The sequence below is a fragment of the Balaenoptera ricei genome, chromosome 3 (assembly GCF_028023285.1).
Source record: "Balaenoptera ricei isolate mBalRic1 chromosome 3, mBalRic1.hap2, whole genome shotgun sequence".
In the NCBI taxonomy this organism is placed as follows: Eukaryota; Metazoa; Chordata; class Mammalia; order Artiodactyla; family Balaenopteridae; genus Balaenoptera; species Balaenoptera ricei.
The window spans coordinates 152,523,674-152,548,532 of record NC_082641.1 but is presented as its reverse complement, the minus strand read 5'-3'; the positions used below and the strand labels follow the sequence as shown (position 1 = coordinate 152,548,532).

The window sequence follows — 24,859 nt, the reverse complement described above, 5'->3', positions numbered from 1 at the left end:
GCTAGATAAGGGGCTCATAGTAGGGTAGAAATATTCGTTTTCTGAATTCTTAGTTTATTTGAAGCCTGTGGTCCCTATTCTCAGAGCATGGGGTGTCGGGTGTGTGCTGGGGGAGGTGGGCAAAGGAAATTTTTGAAGGAGGGAAATGATATGCGTTATCAGAAAGGTAGACAGTGCACCACAGAAGGCAGATTCAGAGCACAGGTCGCTTGGGTGACGTGGTATTTGTGGCACTCGTGAGAAATAAGGGCCGATCTGAGTCAGCGAGGAGCATAATGAAAACAGCATTGCAAGGTGATAGTTTCTGCTGCAGAGTAAACGCCTCTTTTTCTCCTGGGGTGGGAGCAGAGGGAGGAGGGAAGAAAGGAGGTGAACTGGAAATGGGACAGGGGTTAGAGGCTAGGCAAGTATGTCAAACCCAAGTTCAATGCAGACCATGGCAACAGCCCAGGATATGACTCAGGCGGGGCAGGAACAGGAGCCCTTGCAGAATACAATCCAAAGTGGGGCTCTGAGGCTGACACCAGCAAACGTACTAACAAGTAGAGCAGTGCACCCCAAAAGTATGTGCCATATGGGATCCTGCATTACCTGGAAACAGAGTCTACGGTCAAAGCAACTCAGGGGGAAAACACTTGAAACAAAGCAAATAGGTTTCTTCACTGTAGAACTTCTCAAAGCCTTAATAAGTCAATTGCCTATTTTCCAAGAAACAGGATGCTTTATTTTCAATGCTAATTTAATGACAGAACTTTTTATTTTTTGTCCTTTTCTCGTGGTAAGGACTATCTTAGTGCTCTGAAGATGAGAATCTGGGAAACAAATATTAAGAGTTTCTTGTTTATTATTCTGTCATTACATACTTCAGAAAAATAATTACCCTTTCAATGTGTTTAACTCACTTCATTGACACCTTCAATGTTCCTTAATTTTTAAAATCAGGAACTTATTTTCCCAATGACTTTCTTTCTCTCTGACTTCAAGTATTCCTCCAACTTAAAAAAAAAAAAAAAGACTTATTTTCCTTCTGAACTGTGTATGAATACAAACCCATTACCAAAAGAAGTTATGAAATAACTTCATTGTTAAGGACCGTTAAGAACGGAGTAAAGAGCTTTCCTTGTTGGGTGGGTTTAGGTAAGCTACCAGTGAATAAAATAAGAAAATGCAGCCCTTATAACCTCACACAACCTTTCCAGATTCACCATTCCATGACTTAAGACACCAGAAGTACTGCACCTACATATTATTTCAAGATACCATTGTTACATCACTTATAGTTGACATATCACTTGCCTAAAATAAATATTTCCTCAAATAAAGAAACTAAATCTACTCATGTTTTTTTTTTTTTTTCCCCCTCTCCTACAGTGCTGAAACCATGCCAGCATGCCCAGGGATATAGCAGAGGTGGCAACCAAATGTCACCCACATCTCCTATGTCCTTGGGGCTTTCTCAGGGGCCCTTCACTGAACTCTGAACTTAAGTTTTGGCTACTGCCAGCCAAAGCTTCTGTGACCTGTTACTCCTGGGGGGTCCTATGCACTGCTGGTTCAGCCTGAACTCTCAGAAACCCCTACAGTTGGAAGAGTTGTATATTGGGAATATTTAGACAACTTAGAAGCAAAAGACCTCCAGAGTCCGTTTGTCTCAGGACAAGAACTGTTTCTTCTAGTCTTAGGAATACTATACCCAAGGTAGGAAAGAGCAGAAATTAAATTTGACAAAACAGGATATATTCAGTGTTATGTTTTATGCTATAATAAACCCTTAAAAACTTGAAAATGCACTCTAAAATACAAATGACTAACACATCACAGTATTCAGTAGTCCACATGATTTATGGACCAACCCAAAGATAATACTTTCAATTCACATGCTCTACTGATTATAATCCCAGAGGCCACATCCTGTGATGTCAGGATCTAGGGAGGAACCGGGTGGTTAAAATTCCAGAGAGACTTGTTAACAACCCAGATCCTCTTGTTAGAGTGGCCAGAAATCAAGTTTCTTCACTGACAAAGACCCAAAACCAAACCTCTCAAATACTGACCTTTCCTATTAAGTAAACATGTGTTCCCTTACTTTCATTGGACATTTGGCCTTAAAGCAGATGACCGAACGCTCGGATCCTGGGCTTAGGCCTCACACACATGCTGAAGGCTACAAATGAAAAGACCTCTGCAGGGCAGCGTGTGAACTAACAGTGCAGGCCAAAGACGACCACCACTGACATTTATGGGTTTACATAAGCAAGGCACACTTGCCAGGAGTACTTATATGACCGGACATCTTTTCATTTCAGTTTCTTCTGCTTTGGCCAAAGAATACATTCCTCATATTTTTTAAATGTTATATCCCCAACCATGGAAGCATAATCTACTTATGTTGAAAATAAATAAGTATATTAAAAGAAAGCTGAGTTAAAAGTTTTATTCATTCAACATCTCACATTACAAATATTTAAAAATTATATGCATACTGGTATAAATAGTCATTTGCAAACTATTTAATAACATTAATTTTCCACTAGCACTTCAACAAATGAACTCTTTTAAAAAAGGAACTGTGTTATATAACTTAAGAGTAGAACATACAAAAATAGGAACTTAACGTGAAAATGACTTTAATAAAAAATGAATTACCCTTATTTAAAATGCTATAATAAATACTACAACCTCCCCATACACAGTAAAAACTATATGGAAATTCAGCCAAGTAGTACAATTAACTGACATACTTAAATAACTTTTCCTTCTGATAATATGAGCAATACACTGGAAAAAAAGAAATTAGGGATTAGTAAAAACTAGACACCCACTTGCTAAAAGTTTCACTTCCAAAAAATATAACAAAAATCTGATGAAAATTATAAAAACTAATTATACTTTAAATTTTAAAAATATAAAAAATAAAACAGTTGAATACAATATTGTCCCAATTCTTACAATGCTATCAATCACAGTAGCTTTAAAATAAGATAATAAAATAAAGCAAATGACCAAAACCTCTTTTATTCCATTTTTAAAAATAATCTCAAATTTACATTAGTAGAAAGATTGAGTTCTGATTCTTTTCTTTAGAAACACCAGCAAGAAAGAGGATTACTCTTAACAGTAGAAAATGACATTTTTAAATGTCTGTAATTAAAAACAAAGAATTACACTGCAAAGATCTTTCAAAAGTTTGAAATAAGTATTGCACATAACTTGAAGTTAACTTGCCACAATTCATCACATTCAAGTTTTAAATCACCTTTTAACAGAAGATTCAACTCTTCAAAACAAAAAGGGTGAATTATCAAGTCTTTCCAACAGCACTCTCATAAAATGCTAAATTCATTCACTGCAAGTTTTATTTTGCATTCTGCAGAGGTCTGTGTATGGAGAAGTATATATATTTTACCAAAGCTTGGGGACCAGAAGGGGAAGGGAGAGGGTTCCTTTACATAGAAAATAATCAGAAACACTTTATTTTACATTGCAAAAATAACCATGTAATTACTCTGTAACTACATTGTAAGTACATGGCTGGTGCCATGCTAGTGCGCTAGAACTACATGCTTGGTACATTGAAGTGATACCCTAAAATCTGTAAACTAATTACATGTTAATTATGTTTTGAGTTACATGGTAACTCCCAACTACAATCCCATGTAATCTGAAGGACATGTAATCAATAAAGTCCAGAGTAATAGATAATAATTGTTTATGCCCTGTAAATTGAAGTGTAACCAAATAATCTGTAAACACGCTTGTCACACAATCACAAGTAAATATTAGTAGAATAACAATTTCTTACATTAGTCATGCATACTAACATTACACACCTGTCCCACGGCAGGCTATTTTTTTTTCTTTATATATAATTTAAAAGAGCAGACATCTCTGAATCAAACACTTAACACCAATTTATTAATATTAAAAATGGCTAAACATTCACCAAAAATGTCTGCGTTATGAATAATTTTAAAAACTTAGTAAGAAGCTGTAGACAATTTTGTTATTTTAAATTTCTACCCTATGCTTATGCATTTAATTTTTTTTTTTTTTTTTTAGGAACTACAGTGTTATCTGTCATTTTCATGCGAATTTTTTTTCATTAATTTGTGACTTTACATAGACTATTTCTTAAATTATAGGTACACCAATAGCTGGTGCTGGGGAAGGATGTTTAAGCAACATGCTTTCTCTTCTCTGCAGACTCTAAAATAGCATTGCCAGTGCACAACATTCATAATTTAAAATGTATGCAGAGCACTGAAATGTATAAAAAGCAGAATATAAGAAAATAAAATTTATTAAAATTATTTATATTAAAAAATGAAGTATATGAAGATCTCTCAGTAATAAAAGTACAAAAAGCTACTCTTTGCAATATGAAAAATTGAGGTATTGCATAAAGAGATATCCCGTCAGTGAAAAGTGTGCCTAAAAATGTTCACTGTTGGAAAAACAAGATATACAAAAGTAGTGCATAACAAATATACATTATGTGCATGACAAAATAAGTTAGCTACAAAAACACTGTACCGAAATTCAGCAGGTCATGTACAAAGGGAAAAATTATTATTCAAAGCTAGTTCTTATTTCTTGTTAGCTCATCACACCTGTTTACTGGGTAGGAACAGCACGATAGCACACCCCAAGCCACCTACAAGCACTGAAAAGAATAAAAAGAGGCAAATGAACATTCCAATTAGAATTACGTCATTCAGGAGAAAAGAAAACAAAGTCCCTGACCAGCTACGCAAGAGCACCCTCCATTCACATGACCGCTTTCAATATTTGCAGGGGATTCTTTAAAAGCAGCTCCCTTTCTGTATCTATTAGACAGCAAATGCCTCCATTTTGACCTTTGGAACTTAACAGGTATATAGTTCATTAAAGCCCGGATTAAAAATAAAGGACTGCTTTTCCTAAAGGTGATGAGTAGGGGTCATCAGCCAGGTGGTTCCACCGCACTGCTGGGGCAAGTCTTTGGTTTTGAAGGATCCAAGATGGTACTGTTAGGTAGCACAACTAGCAAGATTGCCATTAGATTTTTTTTTTTTTTTAATGTTTTGCACACTGATGATAATCCTTTTCATGGTGGATAGGGCATTTCATAAGAGAATGTCCATTAAAATAAAAGTTACTTCCATGACCAGGGCTTCAAGAGACTATTTTCAATTTACCCCTGAAGCATACTGTTCAACACATCATAACGCCTTTCAAAAGCTAGTTTTATTTATAATAAAGCATGCATTACTTGATGAAGTTGGCACTTCAAACACTGACTATGTCCCATGCTAAGTTCTGAAACTGTAATGTTATTTTATTTTATAGGAAGAGTAAGATAAACATACGTACCTTTGCACAGATTTACACAGTTACTTAGTTCAACAGTGCAAAACACTTTGCAACTACTTAACTTTTTTTTTAACTTTTTTTTTTTCATTTTCTATGTTACAACTAAATTACAGGATACCCAAAGTAACTTTAAATCTAAAAGTAAAGCCAATCAGCAGCCAATTTGAATATTGGTTTTTGTCTTCCAGTTTTGGCTACACATGGTAGTCTAACACAAAATCAAAAATGATATCCTTGAGGTATCTCTAGATCTGTTTTTTTTTAACGTCAAAATGGAGAGCAAAGGCTGACACCTGATGAGTGTTAGTAAATTAGGATATAGAGTTTATATATAACATCAAAAATAAAATTTATATATTTGTTCTTTAGGAGAGGAAATGCTAGTTTTCCCACCAGTTGTCATTAACTCTAGCTTTGGTAGGTTTCCTGGGGCTGTGACCAGATAAGTAAAAGTTTAAAAATAAATAAGCGCACTCCCCTCAGAAGTAAATGTACCCAATTTTTATATTCTAAATTTAAAAACCTGTTTAAAAGAAAATAAACCTAGCTCTGCCTACTTTACTATTTTTTTTTTTTCTGATGTGGTAGTAACTTTGCGGCATAATGAAATTACATTCCGCCTCTAAACCCTTAAAATTAGTTATAATGCTGCTTCAATCTTGCTCATGCATTTGTGTTTGCTTTAACACGCTCTTTCCTGTTAATAATTGTTAACTTCTTCCACTGCTGTTAAAAGAATAAAAAGGGGACGGAAAAAAAGAGAGAGGCAAAAAATATGAAAGAAAAGAAAGAGAAAGGCAAAAGCACTTCCCTGGGGGAAACCCCGCGTCAGGAGAGATTGATAGTGTTATTGTTATGTGGTTATTTTAATAAAAGTATTCTTATCTGTTACATTATTAACAATAATTTAATTAAAAACCCAAAATACTCTATTGTTTCATTTCTCTTTTAATATTTCTCTCTCTCCTCTAAGAAAATGTTGCGGGAAGTTTGGATTCTCTTGGTCTCCAGCAAAACAAGAGAATGAAACTTCCATGCAACATGATGGCAATACGAAAAAGGAGTTCATACATATTGTTTTCAGTGACACAAGAATCTACAAAACGCCTATATTATAGGTCATTCTTTCCGTTAGACTTATTGTTAAGCTACAGACTGCACAAAAGGACATGCCAGCATGAAGAGGTTGAGGAAGGGGGCAGAATTAACAGAAGAGTGCACTTATTCTGAGGCCTGAAAATGAGCACTGTAGTTATCCATTAGTTCCAGCGGAATGAAATATGTCGAGGACGGTCACCGCCTTCCTTCACCAGGGGCTTGTGGAATTCCCTGCCAGCGCGAGAATGAATAGCAGCCCAGCAATATTCACAGTAATACTGCAGACAGGTAACATTAGCACAGAAAAATGGAGCAAATTTTCCCCCACAACGGGCCCCCTGACATTCATCACACAGCTGATCGTCCAAGACATATGGCTTAACTTCCACCTGCAATCAAAAATAAAACAAGGGTGTTTACATTTCTCAGTGAATGGACCAGGCAACTCTTATACCGTGTATGTACGTTTCCATCCACTGTCTGAATGAGTCCGTGCCAAGGTACCCCAAAGGAAGGGTCAATAACTCTTTTACTGAAATTAGCTATCATCTTTTAAGAAACTGGTAAGGCTTTTATGCCCACTGTTTTACATTTTTGTCTTATTAAATAAACAGTTTTCAAATGAAAAGCAAGATCCCAGCAGAAAGTTAAGAGTGAAGCCAACTTAACGTTTAAGAACATTATGAGGTTAAACCCACAGGAGAGTTTTCACAGACACAAACCGTCACTTTAATTAGTGGATCGGGATTCTTGTCATATGTGGAATTATAATTTACACAAGACCAACTAAGAGATTCCCAGTGCCACAAAATAGCACTTCAATGTACAAATCAGAGGGAAGCTGCCTGACTTCTGCATCACAAGCCTCTGAGCTGTAATAAGGTTTGGGTCATGGTTTCTATTTACAGTGTACACATCTTGGGTTATAATCACAGACCTCGAACTCCAGGAAAACAAGATGCAGCCACAGTACTCATAATCTAAAACCCTGCTTTGCTCTTTGGCAGGAAGAATGGCTTACTTCAGTCTACAAGTCAGAGGTGAATTTATAAAACGGGGTCTGTTCCAGTGTTCAATAGGCCAATGTCATTTGAGCCTCTCAAGCATTAAAAATAACCTGGCTATTAATTCTCCAGTGAGAAAAGAGTTGGTTATTTTTAGTCTTGGAGAGACTCATGATTGAAACTCCCTTACACCAGGCTATGACTACCACTGGTGCCATCCACTTCTGACAAGGAATCCTGAACAAAGGTTAGCTGTGAACAAAAAGAGAAGAGTGATACGGAAGGCAGGAAGAGCAGACGTAATCAGAGGATTAGGCTTCTGGCCCCGAGGCCATTCCATAACATCTACAGAACGGCAGGAACACCGGTCAAAGAACTGGATCGTAGAGGAAAACAAATTAAGTCTGAATTTCTAATGGCTAACCTTACAACTCTGAAACCGATATGATGGAATGAAGTGATGAGGCAGGAGTGTCCGTTTACTCAGATGTACATATTTTTTCGTGTGAATAAAAAACAAGGAGGCATGCTAACATATACTGCAACTAATCCTGCCCCCTTCCTCCATGTTTACAGTAGAATCTACACCTTTCTCCTTAATATATTCACAGTATGATGACCACTACCATGGGAAATTTTCAGCTGCCACTGATGTGGAATATACATGAAATGGAACATAAGCAGTAAGTGTAAACCACTAGTGACCTGATAGTTTCTACATACTGAATTGAGAAAGGCACAATACAGTCAATCAACAAAGACTTTTCTGAGCACAATGCCTTGGAGTGTTGGATATCTAAGTCAGCCCTAATGAAAGTGCCAGTCTGCCATGAAATGAGGAGCTGACACCAGAATGTAAATCAACACATTGCTTTCTTCATCAAGAAGGTCTTTCTATGAAAAAATCTCAACTGAACTATAAACACTGTGCTTACTAATGCAGCAGATTCACATTCTGGTGTAAACTCCTATCTCACCACAAACTCCTAACAAACCATTTACCAACTGGCAGTCGGTTCACAAGCCGCATTTTGAGTAGTACTGGTGTAGGATAGAGTTCCATCCACCAGAACATAAATCCATGAGGACAGGGATTTCTTGCCCTAGGCACTAAAATGTTTGTTGAATGCATGAAACACAAAGATAAGAAATTCGTGAATGCAAAGAAAAAAGACATATAATGGAACACACAGTCTCAAATACAATAGATTAAAAAACAGAAGAGTTAACTTTGAGGGTTTTTTTCCAGCCTTTTGATTCAGAGGATAAACACAACAAAGAGGAATATAAACTGTGAAAATAATGTTAATCAACTACTACCTAATTTCAGGCAGTAAAATAGATTACAGATGAAAGGATTCTGAGTTCTTCTACTTAATCTGTTACAATGAAATATTGCTTAGACATGCCGTCCTAGAAATGAATTTACTCAATCATTTGTTACATAGGAAAATAGGGCTTGCTGAGGTATTTTTGATACCCCAGGTTTAAGAAAAAACCGTGAGGAGATCTCAAGGGTGTTCATGTTTGTATAGTTGATATAACATAGTACAAAGGATTCGGTAAATATGCACTGAATGACTAACTGAATAAGTGAATGGATGGAGGTGATACCTTAGGAAAGATTAAATGGACTCAAGCAAAGTGACTGTAATGTTCTGGTTAGGCTATTCAGAAAACTAAGAGACAGAAGAAATTCATATGAAGCTCTTAGATGTGTTCTAGAGCATGCATCTAATGGGTCCTACAGGAATAACTATCAGCTGTCAATTTATTGTCACATAAAATTCCCCCACTCCAAGCTTGGTAATGACATAGACGGCCATTTCTAGAACTTCCCAGAATGTAGTCCAGGACTTACCCGTTTATCTATCTCTCCATGCTGCAGCTGCACGAAGCGGGCACTGATAGCAGCTATGTAACTCTGTTGATTAGAGAATGCGACTCGCCCAGCTCCTTTTGGGTATTTCAGCTCAGGGTCGGTATCAATCCCAGCATAGCACACGCCTCCATACAGCCGGTCCATTATCATGGCAAGCTCCACTACATACGGAAGGAGCAAATAGGACATTTGAAATCAGGAAAATTCATCTGGCTCACCAAATCAGGAAAATTCATCTGGCTCTTACATCAAAAGCAGTTCATCTGCCTGTCATTACAATAATTATTAAAATGAAACTAGTTATTATAACCAATTGTCCATGTGTTCGTCTTTAACCTACTGTAACTAAGGGCAGGGACTCTGCTGAGTATTTCACATATGTTCACTTTTAATCTACACAACAACCCTATGAAGTAGGTAGTAATTTTCTGGGGAAACCGAGGCACAGAGAGGATGATTAATCTGCGCAAGGTCATGGGTAGTTAAGTGATTGTACTGCACTTGGCACCCTGGTCTATCTGCTCTACGCCACAATGCACCATATATTTACCAGTTAACAATGTACTGCTTAATATAAATAATCATTTGAATACTAGAAAGCTGATTGGCAGGCTCTTTGGGGGTCCTTAGAGCATATTTCCAACAAAATCCTTTTTACCTTTCCTTACCGTGTAGCTATTTGCCAATTTTTCACATAGAAGCTTCAAGTAGGGCTTCCCTGGTGGCGCAGTGGTTAACAATCTGCCTGCCAATGCAGGGGACACGGGTTCGAGCCCTGGTCCTGGAAGATCCCACATGCCGCGGAGCAACTAAGCCCGTGTACCACAACTACTGAACCCGTGCCCTAGAGCCCGCAAGCCACAACTACCAAGCCTGCGTACCACAACTACTGAAGCCCGTGCGCCTGGAGCCCGTGCTCCACAACAAGAAAAGCCACCACAGTGAGAAGCCCATGCACCACAGCGAAGAGTAGCCCCCCTCGCTGCAACTAGAGAAAGCCTGCGCGCAGCAACAAAGACCCAACGCGGTCAAAATTAAATAAGTAAAAAATAAATCAATTAAAAAAAAAAGAAACTTGAAGTAATAAATGTATCTTCTTCTCCATGAAATGTTACAATTTTGAAACTGCATTCATGTTCATTTTATGTTCTTTATCTCACTTATACTATTAAACCTCAAATTATTTGAAGTTGGGGATGAAATTTCTTCTGTAAGCACTGCTCTGAAAACACAATGCACTGCTGAGAACGCTGCTGTATTTCAGAGCTCAGTAAGCAGCTGTTGAGCACATGGGGACGTGGGAAACAAACAGCGAACATCTCGATACCTAACCCATCCCTGAAGGGTTTTTTTCTCTCAGACGATGATGGGAGTGATGAGCATTAGCATTACGAGACCGTGCACTAAGCACTAGGCATCCACAATCTCATCTAATCCTCAAAACAACTCTCCATAAAGGACACACTTATAACTCCACTTGACAGATGAGGAAATGGAGAATTAGAGAAATTAATTTGAGCAGGGTTACTCAGCTATTAACTGGAAGCAGAGCACATGAATTCAAGCCCAGACACTTGGATTCCAGAACTCTCGCTCCTAGACATGAACTCAAATGCTTATGGAGAATCTATCCTGAAAAATCTGTATATTTCTTATGCTAACGGATAAATAGGGTTTTTTTTGTTTGTTTCTTTCTTTGTTTAATCATACCAGCTCGCAATGGTCGGGGAACACCACCAACAAATATAGTTTTTCGTGGGTCAAGAGGCTGTGAACCATCCATCACAAAGTCACTGTCACTGAGATTCCAAGGCCGAATCTGTACCTAGAGAGTGTGCAAACCAAAATGTCTCATTCTCAACACAGAAAATTTATGGAGAAAGGAAGTTTAAAATTATTACAGAGTATTTTACTTTTAAAAGCAATAATCCACGTCATTACAAATCAAGAGAATTGGAAAACTAGAAAAGATTTACAAGTAGCATATTCCAACCTTTCATTTCATATTTAAGAGTAAACTAACCAAGGTGGAAAGTTCAATTTAATTGCCTATTGTAACCCAAATCACTTAACATTAACATGCCTTTAATTATCTGTAAGTTAATTAACTATTTTACAGCTTATTTGGGCCCCTCTCCTACGCAACATCCCAGTAGCCATATAATTTAAATTTAGCACGGTATTGGATGTTGATCAGTATTCAGTGCTATGTGAACTAGCACTGTGTGTCCAGTCCTATGTCCAGGAAATGCAAACTACTCCTGATACTAACCAATCTGTTACATTGTTTCAAAAAGCATTTCAAAATAAAAATATTGATGATATCTGCAGTAAGCTTTTTATGATAAAACACATCAGTGTGTCCATTACAACAACCAAGGATCAAGTACCTCAATTCAATTGTTTGCGTGTATTAACTGTTACCAATGCCCACACCAAAGGCTAACGGGTTGATAGTGGGGTATTCCCAACAGGTACACCAAACCAAGTCCCAAGGCCAGAATGTCCCAAATTTAAATACCTAAATTTAGGGACCGGCAGGGAACAAGCAAGTCAAATAGAGACTAGCCACATAAGAATTCTGGGACAACCCTAAGACACTAAGAGGAGCTCCACAAATCACTGTTTGAGCTGAGCCCACTGGCGCCTCCATTCTGAACTGGACCCCATCACTAGGTACTGGCTGAGCGATAAAAGATTGTTGGTTTGCCAGATTTGTCAAAACAGGCTAGTTGCTGCTATTCCTAAAGACTAAATTTTATAATAAAGAAAAACTTCTTCAAAATGAAACAATATGCAATGTACATTTATGTATATACATAATTCATTTTACTTGGCGAGTACCATATGCAAAAAGTTAAGGATAGTATTGGGTAAAATCTTGATCAAAGAGAGGAAAGAGAAAGACCTATTTGTGATTTGAGTTCTATTATTCAGAGGAAATTCAGCTACTTTATATTTATCAAATGCATTACCAGGTAAAGTCTTTTAATAGAAAGATTCATCAATATTTTAACTAACCAAAAATTCAATGTCAAAATAATGTGCACAAATATACAGAATGTCAATGTTAGGAACCTGACAGAAACAAAACTTTTTCATTTCGATTCTACTTACAAACGTGTCAATTAACAGAAACATTAAGATGTCTGTGGGTTTTTCAGAGCTAACAAATAGAGGCAAAAATGAGAAGTTATTTTCATGCTAGACTGCACTTACTGGCTTGTCTTTGATAGTGGGACTTGATACACACAGGTAGAGTTTTCCATCTTCTTCAATACATGCATCAATGAGAGCCTGAACAGAGCTTTCATCTTGAAAGAGCAGGAATGCATAGCCTAATAAAAAAATTTTTGAAAGGCTTATATTTTTCCTATTTTTAAAATAATTCTTCGAGGGAAAGGAAGCATAAAACTAAGGAAGGGAAAAGGTGTAGAAAAAAATGAAAACAAACAAACAAACAGAAACCTCTAAAACTTAAACCTCACCCTAAATCTGATAATATCAACATTAAGTTCAGTTTGGTATTATCTTGAAACCTCTTTTAGAGTAAAATTAAATCTGAATTGAAAGTACATACTAAATACAAATTTTAAAGACATATTTAGGAAAATGTAAGTTTAACAATGAAAAACTGTACAGTGAAGGTAAACATTTATGAAAAGAACATAAGGATAAACTATGCATGTATATTGAATATTGAAAATTACCTTTAGGAGGAAAATAGGATTTGCTCTCTGCTTTATGAGGCCAATCCACAATCAAAGGGCCAAAGCGACGAAAACTAGCTGTGATCTCATCTAATGAACAACAAACCAAAAAAGTAGATTTAAATATTTTTATGTTCATTTTTGGGAAATAGTTTAGAAAAAAGTTTCCAATCTACTATTTACAAGAATAGTACACCAAGACCTCCCACATCTCCTTCATCTGGATTCCCCTTACTGTTAACATTTTGTGCGTTTGTCTTCCGCCTCTTCCCCTTCTATCTATGCACGAATCTATCTATCTATCTATCTATCTATCTATCTATCTATCTATCATCTTTTTCTGACATGATGCTCTATTACCCCCAAACACAACTACTGGCACCTGCTCAAAGCAAGGTCACTCCCTTATGTACCACCAAACAACGCCGCTTCCAATCAGGAAATCAACATTGATACAACACTCTTTCCCAATTCACAGACTCCATCCCAATTTTAAACTATCACAATATATCTCTTTTTTCCTTTCTGATCCAGAATCCTATCCAGAACCAAGTTACATTTAGATGTCATGTCCCAGGTCATCAGTCTTTTTCAGTTTACAGTAGTTCCTCATTCTTTCCTGTCTTTTACACGCTTAGTAGCTTTAAAATATACAGACCATTCATTCTGCAGGATGGCTCTCAAGCTGGGTCGGTACTGTTTCCGCATGACCTATGCATTCCAAACAGGAAAACCACCATAATGATGCTGTCATCCTGTCCTTTCACTAGGTATGTTAATGTTGATCAGCTGGTCAAATTGACACCTGCCTAGTTTCTCCACCAAAAAGAAACCATTTTCCCCTTTGAATTTGATTAGTATTTTGTGGGGGAATATTGCGTTATCCATCAATATCCTGTTCCCTCATTAGACTTGGCATCCATTGAAGACTCCTACCTATATCAGCTACCACAATGATTACTGCCAAATGCTGATTACCTATTTCTATCAATCCTTCTACATTTACTAGTTAGTATTATACAATAAGGAAGAGTTTTCCCTTCTCCCCCATTTATTTAGTCATGTATTTATTTATATCAGTATGGACCTATTTTATTCAATGGGTTGTAATCTGATTCTCTCCTCATTTATTTTGATGTTCAATTTGTCCTCAAAATTGTCCCTGATTTGGCCAGAGGGGGTTCCTATGTCCTTTTGACCTATCCCCCCATCATCCTTCAAGGGCTTCCATACTTCCTGGCCCAAGAAGATACTCCAGGCTTTCATCTTGTTCTTTCTCTGCCCTACCCTTAGAATTAGCCGTTTCTCACCCCTCGCCCACTGCCCCTGCCCAAGAAATCCTCATTCCTTTCAGTGACAAACGGTATTTAGAAACTAAGATTTAGGTATTCCATATAGTCATTGCTAGTGGATATTTATTATTTCTAAGACTTCTCAGAGGACAAAGCTGGGAAATATATGAATATACACACAGATATATTTATAACTGTTTCTATATCTGTGTACATTTATAAAAATGAGTTCATACTGGTAACTGCAAGTCCACTCCAACATCTCATGTTTTTTTCTAGCCTTCCCCCCTTCCCATGTTTGTAAATTCCCTTCTCGCTATGAGAAACCAAGTTCTCATTATCCTCAATATGTTGGCTTCCTTGCTCAACGTAACCCATCTTTCAGCCAGCTGCCCTGGCAGTCTCCTCTACCTTCCACCTCTGCACCCTAGCCCTTATTGCCCTGATTTACTGGGCAGCATGCACACTGCTGCCGAGGCCTCTGAGCAGGCCCCCTCCATGTGTATACCTACACACGCCCTCCGCTTGGCACCCTCTCCCCCCTCACCAACCATCTTCCTTGGACACCAATATCTCTGAGCCTTATGAAGAAGGTAAAGGAAGCGCACATGGGATGGACAAGGAAGACTTGGTCGTATTTTCCTATTAATGTAAACGATACCAGTTATGCTATATTATATATTTGGAGAACTACTGAGCAGACTATAGGAAAATAAATTTCCAGGGAACTTCTAGAAAGAGTAGGTAAGCATATGTAGATAAGACCTGGGAGTAGGGCAGGAACAGAAAAGAGAGATGAGAAACATGTTCAAATTTCAGTCTGGTAGAACTGTTCTCATCTCCTCCAGATTGTGAAACAGTAGTCTGTTCGGACAGCTATGATGCCTGTTGCTACGGTACCGTTTAGCTCGTGTGAGATAGATAAATAGGGGAATGATGTCAGTGTAACCTAGACATTATACTGGTTCACAAATGACTTTTCCTAAGCAAGGTGAGCTAGCATAGTGGGAGAACCATAACCTTCGGCAGGAAAGGAAAAAGCCCCCAGCTTGTGTGATGTGCAGGCAGGAGCCCCCTCAGCTCTATTATAAGAAAACTAAAAATGAGCACAGCAACCAAGCCTCTCTGGTCAGAGAGGTGTCCCCCCAGCCTTGCAGGGCTCTTATGTCCTGAGAGTTTGCATTCCTCAGCTACTCAGAGGTCCACTTTCATCTGCATTGCCTCCAAGCTAGCAAGCCAGAATTTCTGCTCTATTGGTTTTGTGCATTTTCAATATTCCTTGAGGCAGTCTCTAACCATACTGAGCTGCTTGCCTGAATTGTGCAAGTTATTTCCAAGGTACTAATTCTCTTTTTGTTAGTGCTTCTGGTACAAAATTCATTAGGTTCTAAGTGATCTGCCTCTAGCCCCTTTTGCCCCATAAACCCTGTGATTCTTAGTGCACAATTCTGCAGAACACAGTATTCTTCAGGAATACATATTTCACATTTTAATAGAAAGGGCTGCCTGCCTAAATTGCTACCGACTTATCATCATACGTGGTCTTGAGGATAAAGCAAGATGACTAACACAATTCCCATTAATTTTGCTCAGTGTAAACCACCTCCTTTGCCAACTTGGTCAAATTTACCTGTGCCTCTAAGAATTTTAGGAACGATACATTTAAGATTGCTTAGTAATTTTCCTAAAAGATACAGACTAACTAGGCCAGAGAAGGAACTTATCCCAAGCAAGGTCAGATAAAATTCAGTCTTCTCTGTCTGTATATAAGCATATAATTTCCTCATTGAAGTCCATCCAGGGCTCAGGAGTGTTAAAGATTTGACCTCTAAAGGCTCATAAAACCTAGAATCCATAATGCTAAGGAAAGTGAGGATTCCAGCTAGAGAAAAGAAAAGGTCACACCCAGGAGCTTACTGGAGTGAACAACATCATGCTGAGGTGTTTAGCCCAGGATGAACACTTTGAGCAGAAGCTATGCCTTCTGACGACAGAACGGAGATTGAGCCAGTCTGGCCTGAAATTTCAGCACAGCTTCCTCCGGGACGTTTTATCATAGACAAAAAAAAAAAAAAAAAAAACAACCCCGTGTTTATTTCAATCTTTGGCTGTTTTGAAGCCATTTTTGTCTCAACCTTCCAGAAGACTGATCATCTTAAGGAAAATGTAGTGGCTCAGTAAGTTTAATCTCAATCTAAATGGGAAGTTATTAAACCTCATTATTAGACCTTATAGATTTTTAGAGAAAACTCTTCTATCCTCCGTAACATTTCTTTCCATTTCCATTCAGGAAACCAAGACAAAATAGATTAGGAAAAAAAAGCAAGCAAGGATATGTGGTTGCTATATGGTCGCTACTTTGATTTTTGTCAGGGTCACTTAGACCCACAGGTGAATAAAATACTTCTGGACAATAGTCCTCTATGTCTTTTTGCATGACTGGCTCCTTATTCAGGTCTCAGCTCAAATATCACGTCCTCAAAGAGGATTTCTTTAACCACCTAATCTCACAAGTCTCCCTTCTGAGACTTCACTATACCACATCAACCTGTTTTCTTTTCAGTACTTATTCTCTAATATTTTCACACATTTTTTATCTCCCTTCCCCCACTAGAATATCAACTCTATGCGAGCAGGGGCTTTCTATCTTGTTTACTACTCTAAACAATCCTAAAAACAGTTTATAACGTTCAGAAAGCATGTAAATATTTGACAAGTGAAAAAATACTCAGAAAATGATATAACTCTTAAGATTCCCTAAGACTCTAGGCTATATTTTTCAAAAGTTCAGGCTTATTCTAAGATTTTAAACTTTTCAACAATTAACTGTACATTTACAGAGCACTCATAAAAGGTAGAAAATAGGAAAATGAATAATTGAATTTGGCCAAGGAAGGACACACAGACAAAAATGCAGTTAGCGTCTGTGTTTGCCCACAACAGAATCCTTGAGAAGTTTTCCCAATGATGTTTAACTCTTTTTGATTTAGTCCAGCCACTTGCTTCAGCTGGTTCCCAAAGTCCCGCTCCCTTTCCTTCTGTGAACTAACCTTACATGCTGTGTTAGGAAGACAGGACAAGAGAACAATGCAATCACAACTGAACACTTGGAGCCAGATAAGACTGTTATTATAATGACAGCAACCATTACCTATGCATTACCTACTATGCGCCACAGTCTGGGCACCACGTTATAAACGGCTCTTTCTAAATATACCTTCATCGATGTCAGGAGGTAATCCGCCCACAAACACCTTGCGAGAATATCGTTCTACTCTTTCTCCATTCTGGTGAGTGAAGCAGTGAGGTGAACCCAGGCCACTATGAAGAGGTTGATCCCCACGGCCATCATCCAAGAATCCATCTTCCATTGGAAACAGTGAAGACTGACCTGGAACAGAAAGCAGGAAAAAAAAAGCTAACAGAAAATGTTCCTTGCCACTGATTATCTTACACGAGAAACAAGGAAAACAGCAGATCCAATAAAACTGCTGCTTTTATTTTTCTCACTGAACAACAAATCACTTAGATATGCTCTTGAATTTCCATCACCTTAAGGTCCCAATTGAGTCAGGGAGAAAGTACATGGTTAAATAGAGGGCTGCTCAACCATCCCACTGGGATCCAGAAACTTGAGCGAGGTGAAAGTACAATAGGAGGGAGCACTCTTTTGAAAGCAGTTGGCAGCAGACTGCACCACCTTGGCAGGGCCCCATGGCCACTGGCAACCTACACATGTACACTAAGTATTAAATTTGACTATCAGATGCTAGATCACTTAAATTTCTTTAAAACATCATATAATATAGCCTGCCCAATTTCCTCTAAGAATGTCCCTAAAATGAACAAGTTGATTTTTAAAGTGAGCACTCAGTTTACCTTAACTAATGGGATGCCATCAAAATCCACTTGATGCTGTTATCCAATTTTGTTGGCCAGTCTTACAGAATTTAAGATTTTTAGGCATGCTAAAGATAAATTTTCTTTTAGTTGAGTAATTATCAGCTGGTACAGGTAGTGTCTAATTCTAAAAACTAGTCATTACGTTTGCTGTTAAAAAATCCTATCATTCAGAATATAAAAACAGAAAAGACCAGAGATGCCAATGTGGTTAATATTCTTCCCATACTTACCTGCCAGTAAAATATGAACTTATAAATCATAAACAAAGCAAAGAGCTACAAAGAACTGTAGAATCTCTCAAGCACTGTTTTGTCACTTTTCAGGCTGCCAATTTACTTCTAGGTACTACATAAGGAATTCGTTAATGGATTCTGCAGAAACGTATCTTAAGTGCTCTTCCTTTACTGAAACATTCCAATATCCTTTTGTCACCACACTTGTCTTCCTTTCAACTTTCATTATTAAACACAATTGACAGTATATTTGTTATGAATTTACCCTATAAAACCACAGTTCAAAAGAGTTATATAATGAAGATAAAAAATGACTCTAAAATTGGAGGTTGTTTCTGGATCTTCAAAAGTCACTTATATTTTAAAGCTACGTTATTTAACTGTCTAACTTACTTTCTTATAAAAAGGCAAAACTATAGTACAGGAGGCAAAAATAAAGTTTATTCAGGCAGACACTCTAGGAAATGATTCTTTGAAATTCTCTAAACTGTGTAGAGCTTTACCCCCCCATCAATGTTTGAAATTTATAGGATTAGTCATCTATTTAGTCTCATTTTAAACAAAATGCAGTATTATGCTCAGTAATAAATAGACAAATATATAAAAATTTTTGAAAGTAGATTTAAGCTATTCAAGCATAACTGAACCTCCAATATAATCAGGTATTTTGGGACCAGTCATACTATATTTTCCTTTTTAAAGATTCTTAATTTTGTTCTCCTAAGAAATTCCTTTCACAAAGGAAAAAAGGGAAACAAATCTTCAGATATAAATAAGGTGAGTTTGAAATTATTTCAATTCAAATCCAAATCCTACCATTCTGACTCCTTCAAATTAGAATGTCTATAACGTTAACTATAACACATAAAGTATGTATTGATCACAGCTATGTTTCATTCCCCCTACCCGCTTCCCAACAAGGGTTAGAAATTGAGCAAACTTGGGTCCTCTCCAAATACAACTGATACATTCAAAAGTTAGAAACAATAATGTTACCTCTCCTTCGCCCATATGTCCTTGCTGCATGTCAAATGAGAAAACAAAAAAAACAAAAAAACAACCTTTCAAACATTGTCAAAAGAATCAACTGTGATTTCATCTACCAGCTTTAGAAACTGAAAAAAATTGGCTATATTCCTCATTTCCTGGTAAGCATCTCAAAAAAATATGGAATTTGGATGGTGAGAGGTCAATTTACTGCATTATTTTTTTTTTAAGTTCTTCAAAGACACTGTAAAAAGTGTATTGAGCCTTACTTGTTTTAAGGGAAGCTTCCTGCTCTGTCACCCAAGGTCCAAACTAGTATGAAACTAAGGGATATGTAACATGATCTAAACCAACTCCTACCATATTGATCTTAATTTCTCCCAGAATTCCCTGCTAACTAGCCATTCAGTAGATATTTCAATATTTAATTCATGACTTTTTTGCCACTACAGGATAAACAGCAGTTTTATACTATTTCTCAATTATTCCCTAATAAAGAAACTCATAACAAATGAAGTCTTTAGGAAATTTATAAACTTCCTTTTAGCCAGTTTCTTGTCCCTAATCAAATCTTCCACCGTGGCCCAAATGTTGAAAAGTAAAAAGTTTGGCATTTTATCACAAAGTAGGTTCCAACCAAGAAGAGAAGAAAAACAATATAATATAATATAGTATAATACAATATAATATAGACTTATATAATTATTATATGTATATACTTGAATACTCAGAAAATGGCAGTATAAATTTCAAATCAGAAAACTTTTGAGAAAATGTCTTCCCTCAAACAAACTGGAACTTGTATGTGCAGTTTGGCCAAATACCCTAATTCTATTCAACAAACATTTCTTGAATGCATGCCTGATCTTGCTAAGCACATGTGCTTGCTAAGCACATGGGTCTGACTACATGGAACTTAAAGGCCAGGTGGCCACATAAGCAAATAACGGTAATGTAACCATTACAGCAATAGGCATGTTAAGTGTTAGGTGCAACAGAAGCAGAGGAGGAGGAGAAACTCGTTCTGATTAAAGAGACAGAGAGGGGAGGGTATGGCTCTGAGATGGACCTTAAAGAGAAAACAGAGAAAAGGCACTGCAAGACCTGGCAATGGCATGAATAGGGGTGCTGTAATGCTCAAGGAAAGATGCCGAGAACAGCAACATATGCAACAAGTGAGGTCTCTTGACTGGAGAGGAAGTTTAAACAGGAAGCTGGGATAGGTTTTCCAGTTAGAAATTATAGCACATTTTAAGAGATCACTACACGAACTGGTCAGGGTTTTCATTCTTAGCCTTCTCGATAAATGCTAAGTAAGTACAGCTCAGTTATAACTGAGTTACAAATATAACTTAGAAGTACCATGTACCTATTTTCCAAAATAAAATTATGTCTCATACCAAAATAATGTCTATCATTACTAGATAACATTGAATTTCACCAAAGTACTTAGGCAAATGGATTAAAACCAGTAAAATCTCCCTCAGCTGTTAGATTTTCACTTTAGTAGTTCTTAAATTTGGGGTGGGGGTGGACGTATTTTCTCACTTAGTGAACCTGACAGAGGTTAGAAAGACAAAGATGTCACAGAAGTAGTTGTTTAAGAACATTCTATTCATACAACTGCTTCAAAGACAAGGGAGTTTGGGGAAATTAATGATTTGAATATCTTGGTTCTGTCAATCTTAAAAAGTTGATTGATGCTGCTTGGATTTCTGAGAAAACAGATATTTGAAAAGAGTGGGCTTTTAAAAGCTACAAAATTAACATTAAAAAATCTCATAGCTTCCGCTATTTCAATAGTAAGTACAGTTTCAGGAACAGTAAAGGCTATAGATCAAAAGCAAAAATCAAATACTCTCAAAGTCTTCAAACATGTACTTTCAAACTTTGATTCTGTACCACAAAATTAAGCTGGTTAATATAAAAGAATTCATGATCAAATTCCACGATTAAATTCTAAAAACTATATTTAGAAACATTTTCCCACATTTAGGGAAAACAGGTTACAGGTGTACAATGCTTATAGCTACAAAAACTGCCTAATCAAATAGGCAAATTAATATAAAGTAGTACCAAAAAATAAAAACAATGACATTCTGGAGCACAGAAAATGAGAATGTTTAAATTTTTTATTTCCACTTATTATAATGCTATACATTATTTTAATATAGATTTTGACATATGACATATATACAGGAAAGTAGACAAATCATAAGTGTACAGTTCAATGAACTTTCCATAACATGAACACACCTATGTAACCAGAACCCAGATATTAACAGAATGGTAAGTGGTGCCACTTCATCTATGTACAAAAGAGGTACTTAAGCACAATTCTCTCACCTATTTCAAATTATACTTGGGGAAGCATATTATGATGAAATAGTTATAATACAGAGCTTCACCACTTCCCTGAGGAAAATGTCAGATTTCCAATCTCATGATTATCAAGTGTTGCACATTATTTGATGTTTTTCAAATACTGGAGGAAGCGGCAGTTAAAAAAAAAATCACTTTAAATATGTTTAAAGAAATCTATATTTTGAAAAACTTCTGGCTAAGTCAGCTGAAATAAACCCTGCTTAGAATTTTTCTTGAATTACCAAAGAGTATACACTGTTAAAAGTTTTCAAAAATGCATACTATTATTGAATAAAAATCTTCTAGTTCCCATCAGAGTTAAGATTAATACTATTTATATGTTTATCTTTTATATTTATTACTTAGTTTTGATTTATATAATTTAATGTTCAGTATTAAAATGATTCAAGAATTTTTTAAATGGGCTGGAAACATTATGGCTATAAATTTTTATAACTTCTGGATGCATGTTGTTATTAGATCTATGATAAATACTTTATTTCCAAAGTGTCTTTACAAGATTGCTTAAAAATGCCCTATATTCATCAGTAAATTCCCTCTAGTAAAATTCCAGTAGTCTGGCATTCTAGACTTGCAAAAAGGTACAGAAAGACTGACCGGGTCTTTTTCAATACACATTATATATATATATTTCATTATAAAAATGAAAATATCATTTATTTGTCTCTTTAAAAGTATCTTTTTCTCATGTTATAACATTTGTTAGTCACAAAAGGAACAAATTATCCATCATAGTGATATATTCATAACAAAAAATGCAGCCATTTAAAAAATATTCATGTGTTCATATTAAAGCTCTCTAAAATGTAGTTTGCATGAGGTGCCAAAGTGTGTATTGTATGATTCTTATTACGTGAACTTAAAAATAAAGGAAATATAAACAGATATGTGGGAATATACACAAATGTTTTTTCTAGAAACAACCACAAAAACCTTTGAGGATAGGGACTGGGATGGGGAAAGAAGGAATGATTCCACTTCTTGTTTTATCCTTTTCTGCACTATTTAAATTTATTACTACTGTGTACACTGTATTACTACTGTGTACACTATATTACTATATTTGCTAATGGACCCTTTTGGGTTTTCTTCTTGGTACTTACATTAAAAACAAACAAATGATATATTAAAGAAAAGCATCCTTTCCTACACGAGGGCATCTAATCAACTCTGTAAATAATAGGACTTTAGGCCATAAGGAGTAACATATGACTAGCTTTTAGTGGGCAATGAAAGACTGATCCTATTCACACTACCTCTGGCCTACCTCAGGCTCTCCATCTACCTCTCACTGCCCCCATGTTGAGAAGGCAGATAGCAATGCTACTTGGAAAAACAAGGGGAGAGGGCTCAGATTAAAAGATGTTATCAAATAACTGATTTTTCCAGTGGAACCAAAAAAAAAAAAAAAAGTATGTGGGGGAATCAAATTAGTAAGTCAGTTAAAAAGATATAAATCAAAGGCTGGAAGCTAAAAGGAGTTGATCTGTTAACAAAAGAATAAAGGTGGTAGAACCCAAAAGCAGACAATCATTACAAAGACCAAAGCATACAATTCAACAAAGATGCGAAGAATCATTTTAAATGATTTTATAAATCACCTCCTAATTTATTAATGGGCTCATGGTCACAACATTACTTTAGATATATGCTTAAGAGAATTTCCTATGTCACATTGGCTTCTGTTTATACTAGCCTGCTGGCATTAACAATATTCAAAAAATGTTGATAAGGTATAATAAAGATACGAGAGGATTATTTATAAAGAGCTATCTTACAGAAGGGCAGCGTATGAATGTAATTCTAGTTTCTGTATATCCCTAATCCTCAGTTTCTTACTTATAAAAATGGAGAAATGAAGAGAGAATCACAAAAGATACCACATGTATATATGATGGTCAGACAGTCAGACAGACGCTCAGTAAATAATAATTTTCTTCCTCAAAAGTAAACTCATATGTATAAATTCTTAGATTAGTGTTCAACAGTTACTTTCAGCTTTCCACTACTATTCCAAGGCTAACAACTGTAGAGCACTTTAGAGTTTACAGTATGTTTTCATATTGTCTTTTTCAAGAAGGGATCTCTCAACATGCTCCTTACTGTAGCAACTAGAACCATATTATATACATTTTCAGCAAGTGACTATAATCTACATTTCTCCTGGGTAAATTTTCCCCTCCCTTTTCATAGATTTCTGTCCCCCGTCCCCTTTAAGCAAACAATCTTCTCCCTTTCCTTCCAAAGAACTATAATTAAGAGGTGTTGTTCTACGCTAACCTTTACTAATCTTCTCTTCTGGGACGAGCAAATATTTTAGCTGATGCTTCTAAGGGAGAGACATCCACAGAGGCTAGGAAATACATACATACATGCATCTGTTCGAAACTAATTTACTGGCTTGGCCAAAAAGTTCGTTCAGTTTTAAGTAAAAATGAAAGATGCGTTTTTCATTTTCACGAAGAACTTTATTGAACAACGTGTTCACTGACTGAATGAACTTTTTGGCCAACCCAATATTTTGCTGTTCTATAACTTTCCCTGCCACAAGGTTCATTTTTGAAGCAGCTAATCCTAAGGGCTAAAGCAGTGAAATGGGAGGTTAGGGAAAAAAGTACCATGCACGAGCACTTTTATACAGAGGTAGTGGTGGTTAAATGTTAGTTTTCTTGGACAAAATAAAGCTTCAGGTTGGGTAAAAAGAATATTAATCATTTAATCTGATATCTATCTCAGAGCTAAACCAAGACACACCAGAGGAATATAGGGTGAGTCTGGCCTATGCTTAGCACTCCTTTCGGACTTAGCTGAGAAACTGAGCAAGTTTCAGCCTTGCTTATCATAACATAAAATGGATACTCTAACTATCTTCCTACTATGTATAAGATTAACTAGGAAACGGCATCTGTTACGGGATGAATAGTGTTCCCTCCTCAAAATTCATACGCTGAAGTCCTGAACCCCAGAACCTCAGAATGTGACTGTACTTAAAACAGGGCCTTTAAAGAGGTGG

At 36.6% G+C, this 24,859-nt stretch overlaps 1 protein-coding gene across 2 annotated transcripts in view; it reads right to left on the bottom strand.

Moving 5' to 3' along the window:
- Positions 1–2,605: 2,605 nt before the first annotated feature.
- The window catches only part of CPEB4 (cytoplasmic polyadenylation element binding protein 4), a 64,257-nt gene continuing 42,003 nt past the window's right edge, over positions 2,606–24,859 (bottom strand). Inside the window, exons 4-10 of one of the 2 annotated variants that reach the window (XM_059917695.1) lie at positions 19,471–19,494; positions 17,556–17,729; positions 13,047–13,136; positions 12,556–12,674; positions 11,047–11,161; positions 9,316–9,497; positions 2,606–6,839 (exon numbers count right to left, since the gene is read on the bottom strand). In XM_059917695.1, coding sequence (XP_059773678.1) covers positions 6,612–6,839; positions 9,316–9,497; positions 11,047–11,161; positions 12,556–12,674; positions 13,047–13,136; positions 17,556–17,729; positions 19,471–19,494 — 932 coding nt within the window. In that variant the 3' untranslated portion in view covers positions 2,606–6,611. The remainder of the gene's footprint in view (positions 6,840–9,315; positions 9,498–11,046; positions 11,162–12,555; positions 12,675–13,046; positions 13,137–17,555; positions 17,730–19,470; positions 19,495–24,859) is intronic. The other variant, XM_059917696.1, reaches the window with a different exon arrangement.